Here is a 12,881-nt window from a genome sequence, read left to right as displayed (position 1 = left end):
ATTTGGTCGAGACACTTTACAAACCGCTTTGCAATTATTCAGATCTATCGAAACCTTCCCCAATAGATCTATTTTAAAATTTTTTCAATCGTTACGAGGAAGATATTTAACCCAATCGTTGTGTTATTTTCTAGGTGCACGAGCTGTGTGATAACTTCTGTCACCGGTACATCAGTTGTCTAAAGGGCAAAATGCCCATCGACCTGGTGATCGACGACAGGGACAGTACGAAACCACCAGAACTGGGCAACGGTTTGGAAGGCGGACCTCGCAGCACCGCCGACAGCACGAGCCACACCGACGGAGCCAGCACGCCGGACGTCGTGAGTACCTCGCCCTCCTCGTCCTATTATCCGCACGACGCGATTACTCCCCACCACCTTCACCACCAACAACAACTTCACCACCACCACCACCAATCGAATCACCACCTAGGCCAAAGTAGCCCTACGCATATGAGCAGCCAAAGTCAAGCAACTACTGCTTCGACACCCTCTCCGTCGACGTCGAATGCCGCCGCCGGCCAAGCGAGTAACGGCCAGAGGAGCAGCAGCACTGCTGCAGCTGCTCGCAACGCAGCCGTCAGCAGTGCCGCCAGTAACCTCAGTAACGCCAGTCTCAATAATACGACCCTCAGTAGCAACAATAGCCGAGTCGTGACGACGACGTCTTGTAGTGCCGCCACAACTCCCAACTCCCTAAAGAGAACGCACCAGCAGATGATGATGGCAGCACATTTGGCCAACTCCGCGCCGCACGCATCCGCGACCCCTGCGCACGCGCACGCTGCCCTCGCCGCCTATCACTCCGCCATCTATCCGTGCTCGTAATCTCTTGCGCTCTTTTAAAGCTAAACGACAACAATAACGACGACGACAAAAACTATGCTGAATTCGCGATTTCGAGCGATCGAGCGCGCGCGACCGCACCAGCTCTTTTTCTGCTTCCATAACGGTCACAGTATTTGCCTTCTGTAATGAATCGAGCCGGCGACGACGACTCCTTCTAGTCTGAATGCAATTCGTGCCTCTCTCTCTGAGTGAGACTTTGATTAGACGAACGAGCAGCAGCGCATGCTTTTTTTTGTTAAATTAAACTTGACGCTCGATTGCACTCGGTGACGCGACTTGGAACTCACGCGCTTCTTCGATCGGATCAGACAGTTGTCTTCGATGTGGTTGCCATTGTTATCTATTTTAACTCAAAAGCTTTTTTATATCTTTATGAAAGATCCTACTATTTCAGTCTATTTTTTTACTCTGCAACTGTTGTCACTGAGCTGATTCAATGTTTTCAATGAAACATTTTTCAAACTCGAGCCTTTGAACTCTATTCCAATATTAAATACTACTCGTTGTTGCACTTAAATACCTTTAGACTCCCACATGACTTCTTCATGATTTTATTTTATTTTTTCTTATTTTCGTAAAAGTACCTCTCAACACATTTTTTCTATGCTTACATACTTGATCTATTTTTCGTGTTTACACAGTTATTGAAGAATGTACTTGTTATAAAATCTTGTCGCTCCTCTTAATCCTTTATGCACGCTTTACTCAATAGATAACCCTTCGTCGTCTACCCAAAACGCGCATGCGTGTGATTTCTGTCGCTTCTTAGCTATTTTTCCGCAAATTCATACTGGCAGAAATGTCTGTAGCTGAGGTTACGAATCGAGGCTGCCTATGCTCCTCGAAAAAATAGTCGCCTCGATTGTAAAAGACAACAAATACACGATTTATTCAAACGCGTCTTTGAAGTCGAGCCACGGGACAAACAAAGAAGGCATAATACTCTGATCGGCTATTCGCGCTTACGATGTTATTCTTCGAGAGGGCATTGCGTGGGCCTGCGCTTTTATTTGTTTTTGTTTTTGTACAGTAGCATTCGATAAAAGTCAATTAGATTAAGCTCAAAGTTTAGAGTCAGTAGTATGTTTCGACATTGACCAGAGGTAACCGAAAGTTATGACTATTCGACTTGTTCTCTTTTATTTTACTGAAATATTCCAAATTATCTCTGGCGAATGTGAAACTGTCGCGTTTTTCTCGCGACGCGTCAAACAAAAAGTATACGTTGGATCTCGGCGTTTTTCGCGCATTATTTTTCGAAATGTGTTTTTAATCGTTAAAAATGTTCGATTAAAAAGTAACTTGAATCGCGTCGAAATGAGAAATTAACTTTCTTGCACGACGTGTCAACACAAATATATTTGAATAATTATAAACGCAGATATTCAAGACATCTGTCAATATCTAATGGTGATCGAAAATATACGTAATTATCGCATAAGTATTTATTCTTAAAATCTAATATTTTTTAATCATATAATAAATTAAAACGATTCGCACAAGTTATTTGTGATCGTGAGCGTGTAATACTAGAGTTTAGAATTTTTAAAATCGTATAGTAGCTGTTAGGTTACCATACTCGAATATGGCATCTCTGTTTTTGAGAGATTGCCCATACTTGTTAATAGGCTTTTTTCTACACAAAATAAAATTTAAAGTTGTGTGCGGTTTGCCAAAAAAGCTGCGTGCAACATGCGTTATAGGGAGATACTTGAAAAATATATATATGTCAGAAGAGTACGTATGCATCGATTGTAATCTTAGAGCCAGGTATAAAGCATTTTAAAATGTTTTGAAAAAAAAAAATAATAAAATGAAAAAATTGACTAACATGTATAAGAGAGAAAGAGAACTGCCAAATAAATTAAAAACAAAACAATTATCGTTGTAAAATTGTAAAATATCATCAATTAGGTGTTCTACCGCGCGATCTATATAAAATTACTAGGTCTCGGTACTCGTAACTAGGGAGTTGTGTGAGGTAGAAAGTCCTGGCCGGCAGGGCGTGCGAGATCCACCCCCTCCCAAGCCCCCGTACTTATATTATGACCCATATTAATAAGTAAAAAAAACAATTAATAAATCAATAAAAATAGCTTCGATTCGTGCAAAGGTGAAGTCGAAGAAAAAAGACTACATTATACATGATGACAAAGCAAATAAGAGAAAGCAAGCTTGGATGTCGAGCGCACTTGGTGCGCTGTTTTGCCTCCTTTATCAGGCCCTTCTAGTTTACACGAGCGCAAAAAACACGAGTATACACATACGGGTGTACGTCTGCACAGTGGCAGCGCGTTGGCTTTTCCCCTCTCGATGTCTCGTGTGCGTCAAAAAAGCGACTAGTCGGTATAACACACGTACACGTTACACCCTTACCTATAAATCAAAACGCACCTTGACACACAGAACTAGAGTCACACTCACACACACTCACACACAGTAAACACGTACGTACGCGTTTACACGTTCATTCGTATGTATCATTTCTATGCACGTGGAATCAAAAATAAGGGGAGAAAGATGCACACACGGACGAAAACAAACGTTACACATTTTATGAATATATGCGAGCAGTAGAAATAAGGTTACACTACATTAGACACGGTACAGATAGATGAGACTCAGAGCGAACAAGTTATACGATTTTATCGAAGGGCTTTTAGCTCTTGCTTTCTACACCTTTTGTATCAACTAAGAGAATAGTTTATACGTATTAGTTATGTACATACGCACATTTAACACATAAGCATATACAGAGTAAAATCGTACACGAGACGACAACCCTTCGCTTGAGAGTGAGAGAAAAACCAACGACTGACACGAAGTACGAACGACTCAATGAAAACGAGCCAACTAAACTAGTTGAAAGAAAAAAATTTTGTTTAAAAATTGAAAATAAAAAATCATCAAAGTATGACTTAGAAGGGCCTTGAGCGGTATTTTACCACTTCTAAAGTGGTACTGTGCGACTAGCCTACGAACGGGTCAGACTTAAAGGAGGCAATGGCATTCGAGCGAGAAATTAATTTCACGCGCTTTGACAATTACAATGTGCCATGCCATCTTGCGTGCACTTTTCATCTATTCATATCTAATTGTAAAGTATAAAATATATAAGTACGGAGGTTATTTGGTGAGGGTGGACACTCTTCTGTGCACCTGCTGGTGCGGACTCCCATGTCGTTACGAGTACCGAACCTAGGGCCGAGATGGCGATTTCCCCAACATCTCGGTTGTTTTAATCTTTCTGATAACGACAACAACAAAAATACAATAACTTGATGTCATTTCAGCGCATACTTGCTATGATTAACTAGAATAAATAATTGTAAGCACGCGATATATGCGTTATGTTGTATGTCTCTATTGGTGCAAGTGACGCTTATTAATTCTTTAATGATAATAATTATTATCATATATAATTATTAGATTGTAACATCGATTAAAAATATTTCAATACAACGTTGTTTGTACAACTGTGTGATGTTACGATTCGGATGTGGTTTGTGTTAAGTTTGATTAAGTAAATATTATTACTTAAGTTTTTAAAACTCATTTCATAGAACTAAATCGTGATGGTCCAATAATAATTATTTTTATTAAAATTGTATATTTTTAACAAAGATTTACTAGTGACGGATGACTAGTTAAATTGAGATTTTAATTGTAATCAGAGCATTACGTTTCTAGAGTCTTTTACATAAATAAAAAATACTTTGACGTTTTTGAGTAACGTGCTTAAATGTGAGCTTTCAAACCGCGAGATGGACGGATAAGTTGTAGTATTTAAAACGTGAATACTTAGTGCCATAGAGTTTGTACTGAACGGAAATATTTTATTTATTGGCGTGCTTTTATTTTGAACGTACTTAATTTTTTAATGAATAATTGTAAATTTTTTGTACGCCAATATAATATTTTTTTGATAATTGTTTCCTATTCGTTCGTCTCGCCGTGTGCTGTATGCTATTTTTTCTTCTTTATACCGTAAATTTTACAGTAATTTTTAAGTTTTACTAGGCGGATAAACGTGATGAAATGAGTAAAATATTTTTACCATATCAGATCCGTCAGAAAAGTGCATTTGTTATTGTGACTATGTTGAATTGATAGCTGAATTTTCTATTACATCTGTTTTTTGTTTTTTTATAATGTCGCTCCTAAGATCAATTGTTTATTCGCAATTGTTGAAATTAATAAAATGCAATAAAACGCAAATTAGAAGCTACGACATTTCTATTTTTCGCGGTTATCGAGGGTCGCTCGATTATAATTTATGCATAAATTTGCGTTTTTCTTACTCAACGATAAAAAGTACACAGAGTGATCGAATCGACGGTATTTTTTATTACGAAAGTTTGAATTGTATATATTGTACTGTATATATTATATGTATAAATAGAGATAATGATAAATAACAGCTGACACGGTGGTCAGGTGCGAGAATTCGCGTTGGTGCAGTTGCCTCGCGTTCAAGTATCATCGTTGACGTTTTTTTATTCATTAGGTTTTTTTTGTAGCCGGTTCTTTTTTGTTCCGTGTACTCTTGGGCGTATATGTTAAGCTCACATATAAAAGCGATAGTAGAGAGCCGATAAAACGGGCGGGAGGTAATGAAATTCGCGCGAATACTCGCACCTGCCGCACTCCGCGAGGATTAAAAAGTATGTTAAAACGAGAGTTCAGAATTATTCTGATTGTATACGCGGTAAGATTAAATGTATGTCAAAAGAAAAAAAATTAAGCTTTATGAGCTGAGTCTGTATACGAAATATAAAAAAAAAATTATATATACAAATATATAAGTAAAGCTATTGAGCTATGAATAACATTAGTAATATTCAATGTGCGTTGAAAATGAGAATAAAACCCATGGTCAGATTTTTGAAAATTCGTTACACTTGGAAAATTTAAAATAAAATATTTCTCCTTCTTTTGTGTCCAATTCTAGTGGATCAAAAATATTAAATTCCATCATTTAATCAAGTGTTTCTGTAACACCAAGCCATTAATTTTAAATTATTTTTCATTAACTTCTGAGCATTCTGCGAGGTCTATTAAACCTTTGAGATTTTTCACTCGTAAAAAGACATTAGAGAAGTAGAGAATTATTTATGAAGCAATGATCGTAGGAAATAAAATCGGGTTTTTTCATTATGCAAACAAACATACGAGTTACAGTCGTAAATGAGCCTCTATCCACAAGATATTGTCAACATTATGTATGATCAATCTGAAAGAAAATCGACACTGATAATAAAGGCACGATTAAATCAAAATAGTAAAGAACGAATCCATACGATATAATGATAATTAAATCGATTTCTTATTTAGTAGTAATAAAAAGTGATGTCCGATCACTCAAACATTGTATACGATTAGAATTAACGATGATAATATTTATAAATAATATTTATTATCAAATACTGAATATTGTTCAAACTATTGTCTTAATTAACGTATTTTCTTTATGAATAAATGTTAGCATTGTTGAGTTAAAACTAAAATCACTGAGTATTTATTTATTTGATGCGTTCTCACTCTCTTATACATGATTAAACATAACAATTTCTACCAAAAATTACAATTTACCTTTGAATAAATCAAGATTTTATCATCATCAACGAAAAAAATGCATCGAAACGAGCATACTACACTTCTGGCAAATATGGTTGATTCTCCCGAAATCTGCTTTTTCGGGTATGGAAAACGAAAAAATGGTGAAAATTTTTTTGTCATATTGAACGGCGCGAACTAGTTTACCCTTTTTTAAACCATAAAATATGAATAATTATTGAATCTGGGGCTTTGAGATTTCGTTTTACGAAAACTATGTCCGATTTTATGCTTAAAATCGACTATTTTCGGTTACAGAGGTGACACACACGGAGGTGACAAATCGCTGCTTTGATCAACTATGTAAGAAAAATAAGAAACGCACAAAATTTTCCGCACAACCCGAAATTTGGTCATGAAAAACGAGTCTTTTGACGGGGCGAGCGGTTAAACAGAATGATCATAGCTCGAGATATTCATGTCCACGGAGGTGACCGTTTTTTTGACACACGTGAATTTTTCAATAGAATAATTATCGCAGCATCGATAAAATGTAAAATTTGAACCCGCAACCTACACCAATCGAAAGCTGGGCTATAATACTTGACATTTACGTATCTAGCGACATCAAAAATGAGTTAGCGACCCAAAGCAGGCGGTATGTTTGAAATTATTCAGAAGCATGATTAAAATCCGAGACATTTTTCAATTGCGTGGGAAATTTTTTTAAAACATTTTTCAAAGCCCTATAATAGACTTAAACTTTACTCTGGATGTATAGAAGCTGGTCTTATAGTTATTATAGGGTCAGGTGCTAATGAGAATGCATGGTACATGCAAATAGAGTTGATTTTGAGATGTAGACATGCCACGGAGGTGACATTTGGCATGTATATCTTCACGGCAAATTTAACTGACCCTAAAAAATTGAAATATTTATGTCCTATCATGAAGAATACAACAATATTGAATGAATGACCGAGCCAGTTTTGGCTCATCTTCACTAGTTTAAGAATATGGCATAAAGACATGCAAAAAGCAGATTTCAGGAGAATCAACCATATATAAAAATAAAAAAAAAATCATTATCAGATCTTTATGTTCGTAAGCTGTTCAAACAAATATACATCTGCAGGACTAGCCATCATCATCTACAAGGTAGGTGGCTCAATTGAAAAAATGCCCCAGCTTTTTACTCGATAGTGCAAAAATGGAAATTAAATAAATAAGAAACACGGAGTATCGAAAAGGAGAAAGAAAAGTTACTGCAATAAATCTGGGTTCACTCTGCCCCTGCGTGCAGAGCATTGATAAATATTTAACCCCTTGAATTTGCAACACATCCACACATACACACAACCCTTAGCGTATGAGCCATTTGCATAAGGCTTCTATTTCATTTACACATCGCATAATTGAATATTTAAATTCAATTACTCGTCGACGGTTCCCGCGACTTTTTCTCTTTAGCCAGGTTAAACGTACGTAGGTACACCCAAGTCTGGAACTCAACGTGTATATCTGTATTTACATGTAGAGCGAGAGAGAGAAAGAGAGACATAGAGACCACCGCCGCCGCAAAACTGCTGTAAAACTTGTAACGGGGCCACTTGCCTCATTCCACAGTGTATAGTGTATATTTATATATATAGACATAAAAGCCACCCCCAAGGTGAGCCTACAGAAAGGCAGCGGCTTCTTTCAATCCCTCCAGCTTGTGCGCCTTCAACTTCCTGTTTCGAGCTATATTAGATACGTACATAGCCATACTCTTAAGAGATTTCAATGAGCCGAAGATGTATCCAATTTGCATTGCTACGCCGTGTAACGCTATTTGTTTTCAAACTGCCTACTTTTCTTGAAACTATTGCTTTTTTCTTTTCTTCTCTTATGATTCCATGTTCATACCTTATAATACATATTATGATTGTTATTAGTTTCAACTCACGATGCGAACGTGAAATTGATTAAAATACGCAGATTTAGTCAGTAATAAGTCAGAAAAACAAGTTTCTTAATTATTTCAATCATTCAAATGAGCAACTTTATGAGCTTTAATACGAACGTACTTTTTGTTTATGTACGAAAAAACAACGTGTTCACGAGGTTTATTTTTTTGTTCGCGGTATTTATAAAAAGTCTCGTGGGCGAAAGAGACTCCCATATGTCTGAGACTCTTTCTCTCTCTCTCTTTCCTTTTCCTCAGCGGCGACGACGACGACTTCCTCGCTGTTGCTCTCGAGCGTGTCGCTGGTCATACGTCGAAAATATTTTTAGAAATATTCACGGCTCACGCGGCTTATGCTAGGTTCTTCTTCTTCTTCGTCTTCTTCGTCTTCTTCTCGCCTACGCGCAATGGCTGTTAACACTACAGATTATACGTATGTGTACCAGAAGTAAGAGTTCACGAGCGTATTTTCCAATTATTGATTTCATAACTGTATTATTTTAGCTAGGCCAAGTATTCAGCGCGTGCATATTATGAAGGTGACGCGTGATTCTTTAAAAAATCGACAAGTGAATCATCCAAAATTTAGCCTTCGCGACGAGCGTAGCAAAAATACATCGCTACATTATTTATCGTGACGCAGCGAGAAAATTTGAATACCGACATAGCAGAGCTCTCTTTTCTCTCTCTCTGACTTTCGCCTCTCTTTTCGGGGGTGTTGCCCGTATACGTATTTTCTCCCTCGTGTATTAAATTTGTCGATATATAGAAGCGTGCGCTCGCCCTTTTTAATAAATCAAAGTGCGATTCCAAGAGCTAGGATAGCATGAAAGCAGTAGCATAATTATTATGACGTATACAATTTTGAAAATTATCATTAGAATAGATTTGATCGCTGATCGAACGATGTTACAATATCTATCGAAGTATGCGGAATTAGTCGTGGACCGAACCTAATGAGAGGTAATAAAAAAAAAGAACGACGAACGAGCGATAGGACAAGCGAGCAGAACGTTTCCTGCGCGCTCACGAAGGTAAATTAAGTCAAAGTGGCAAGGTGACGCGCCAGTCGCGCGATACACACACGCATACAGCACTGGAGTCGAGTTTACACGCACACCGACGACGTTTGCATGCATACATAAGGCAGCGAGGCAGGCGTGCGCCTCGTGATCTTGCGCGAGAGTCTTACAGCGTTGTTTCGTGTCAATGGGTACATGCAGGTCCCGTCCAATTGGTGCTATATACTTTCTGGTGGCTTCGTTACCGCCCATTTATGTATCGAGTGCGCTCTCGGCGTGCATATACCTATGCGTACAGCTATACGTGTACAGTGTATGCAGCGATTATCGCGGCTGCGACTCCCACCATGCGCGCACAATGTTTACACGGACGCATGTTGTCGAGGTAACCTGTGCGCACTCCGCATGCGTACACCTATACCATTACACATTCGCTTGCACCTACATAGACGCGATGTATATCTATACGCGCGCACTAGGCTCTGCTGCATCGTTCATCGACGACGCTCATCGTCGCGATGACGCCACCGTCGCCGCCTCCGGAAAAGTATGCGAAGTAATACGAAAATATATATACTTCGAGCTTACGGAGCGTGGAAAATTACTCAGGCGCAGGGACTTTTTCCTTCGTTTTCGTAATCTTTCAACTTTGCTCTTGGGTCGCACGCGCCGGCGAGTCAGCGAGCGGTACGGATATATACGCACGCGAGACGAGGCATAAGCGAGTCTCGAGCAAAGTAATATACGCACACGCTCGGCAAGTTATACAGTATAGCGCTTGCTGCTCGCTCGTTCGCTTGCGATGAAGCTCCAACCGAAATAGATTCCAAGTCGCTGCCGAGAGCCGAGAGAGCTTCCACTGTCTATTTTCGAAGCCCAAATATAATGTGTATAAATACATTGTCTTCGTCGAATAAGCATTTTTTCCCTCGTATTTTTCTTTGTTATTCTTCGCTTCGTCCCACCATGGCTTATATATTTCCCTATTCGGTAAATATATGTACGCTTTCGTGCAAGAGACACGTGTACTTATTACATGCGTCGTCTACGCGGCGTAACTCAGCGACCGGAGTAGCTTGATAAAAAGTCATCGTCGCGCACTGCGAATTTAGATAGGCGCGCGCAGATGTCGAGCTCGACCAATTTCAGCCGCGATAAACGTCTGCCGTGAATAATTTACAAAAATTAAGTGTATGCAGGTGCCCGTGAAACAGCTCATCCCTATCAATTGTGGCTGCAATTTTCATGAGGACGTACGCCCACGTATTAAAGAGACTCGGCAATAAAACAAATAACAATAATTCGAGTAGTGGTGCGATGCGCTAGAGAAAATGTTTTACTTAGTAAATATATACTGAGGCGCGTGGTTGGGGTCGTTGTAGTGCAGCACCACCCCCGCCTATTGACACTGCGAAAACAGCAACAACAAAAACAACGACGAGATACTAGAACGATCAAATAGTTGTATCGCTTACTTGGGGAAAAGCTAGAAAGATTGATACCTGTTCCGGGTCGCGTGCAGTGCAAGTCCAACGCTGATGAGCTATTATTACGAGCATAGCCGTACTTATGCGCTACATAAACGCGACCAAGGCGTCAGCTGTGTAGTTTGATTGTTAACCTTATAGGAGAGTTGGCTACCCTGCCTCGCGCACCGCGTCGTAATACAAGATGATGTATAATTTATCAAGACATCTGGAAAATTAGATCATCGCCCGAAGAGCAATGAACCTTGGCGAACTGCGGGATATTAGCAATTTATATATTTTATATCATCAATAGTCGAAATTTCGAGCTTTTGATACTGGCGCTTGCGTAAGTCGATGCTAAACTTAGTGCACGTATCTCTTCGGTTTTTCGTATTTTTTTGATAGCACGAGCCAAGCGTACGAAAAAATAACACAGGCACTCGTATAGACGACCTCAGCAGTGCAAGCAAACTTATATAGGAAAGCTCGGTACAAGCAGCGGCAAAAAGAAGCGTGAAGCCGAACTCGTTCGTCTGTGTAGCATGGTAAAACGGCAAAGGGAGGCTCGCCAGTAGCTCGTGCAAATATATTTATATGGGGCAAATTTCCTGAAGTGTCCTAGCGCTCTGCCGCACGGCATTTTTTGGCCGAATCACTCAATTTCTAACTCGCTGTAAAAGTATCAAAACGCCCCTCAAAAAAAAAACTAACTAATGATTTTGATAGGAAATTTTCTCAGCTTTTTGATGGTGAGGTCTGATTTTCCGGAATTTTCCATTTTCACCTCGGAAAATGCAAGTAAACATTCAAACTCGAATATCTCGAAAAACGCCACTTTTTTTGCGTTTTTTATTGTTTCAATCGAAAGATGTGGTCTTTTTACATCGGATATGGTAGTTTTCAAAGTGTATTTTTGATGAAAACTAAGGAAAATCCGGGAGGTTTTAGTTACCGCTCGGCCGCTCGACGCGATTTCCAGCCTTGCGCGGCTCGCTGTAACTTGTAACTCGCTCTTATGACATTGTGATTTGGCTGAAAAAATTATTAAACATATGGTTTCGATAGGAAATTTTGTCAGCTTTCTTATGGTGTATTTGGATTTTCCGATAATTTTCATTTTCATTAGAAAAAGTAGAAAATAGACATTCAAGTCCATTTTTTCTAGTGAAAATGTAAATTATCGGAAAATCCAAATGCACCATAAGAAAGCTGAGAAAATTTTCTATCGAAACCATATGTTTAATAATTTTTCCAGCCAAATCACAATGTCATAAGAGCGAGTTACAAGTTACAGCGAGCCGCGCAAGGCTGGAGCGGCCGAGCGCTAACTAAAACCTCCCGTATTTTCCTTAGTTTTCATCAAAAATACACTTTGAAAACTACCATATCCGATGTAAAAAGACCTCATCTTTCGATTGAAACAATAAAAAACGCAAAAAAAGTGGCGTTTTTCGAGATATTCGAGTTTGAATGTTTACTTGCATTTTCCGAGGTGAAAATGGAAGATTCCAGAAAATCGGACCTCACCATCAGAAAGCTGAGAAAATTTCCTATCAAAATCATTAGTTAGTTTTTTTTTGAGGGGCGTTTTGATACTTTTACAGCAAGTTAGAAATTGAGTGATTCGGCCAAAAAATGCCGTGCGGCAGAGCGCTAGGACACTTCAGGAAATTTGCCCCATATATACGCGTAGGAGGGTGTTTTGCTGGTAATTGGTGCCAATTTAATCCTGCCCTTATGTATGCGCGTGTGTGTGCGTGCGAGTGCCTGAGCGAGTACAAACACGGATAGATACCGCACATACAAACATACACACACGCACCCACACACTCGACCGAAGAACTTGGCAATGCGTTCATATATACCGTACTATATAGCAGTGGTAGGTATACGCGACGAAGAAGGGTGGCGCGCTTTCGCGTCCCTCGCCAACCCCACGCGCAAGCACACCACCACGCTCTCTTTCTCTCTCTGTCTCTCTCGCAGACGATCCCTCGGTGGAGCCCCATAAGGGGCTCTCGTGCGGCGGCTCTTC

General features: G+C 39.3%; 1 protein-coding gene across 11 annotated transcripts in view; it reads left to right on the top strand.

The window, feature by feature from the left end:
* The window catches only part of LOC106653886 (homeobox protein homothorax), a 318,679-nt gene that overhangs the window by 41,661 nt on the left and 264,137 nt on the right, over positions 1–12,881 (top strand). For all 11 annotated transcript variants that reach the window (XM_014373524.2, XM_014373523.2, XM_023462676.1 and 8 more), the window contains exon 6: positions 135–323. In XM_014373524.2, the coding sequence (XP_014229010.1) occupies positions 135–323 (189 nt within the window). The remainder of the gene's footprint in view (positions 1–134; positions 324–12,881) is intronic.

Source organism: Trichogramma pretiosum, unplaced genomic scaffold, assembly GCF_000599845.2.
Source record: "Trichogramma pretiosum strain Unisexual culture from Peru unplaced genomic scaffold, Tpre_2.0 scaffold11, whole genome shotgun sequence".
In the NCBI taxonomy this organism is placed as follows: Eukaryota; Metazoa; Arthropoda; class Insecta; order Hymenoptera; family Trichogrammatidae; genus Trichogramma; species Trichogramma pretiosum.
Note: the sequence above shows the minus strand (reverse complement) of the source record. Positions and strands in the feature narration are given on the sequence as shown.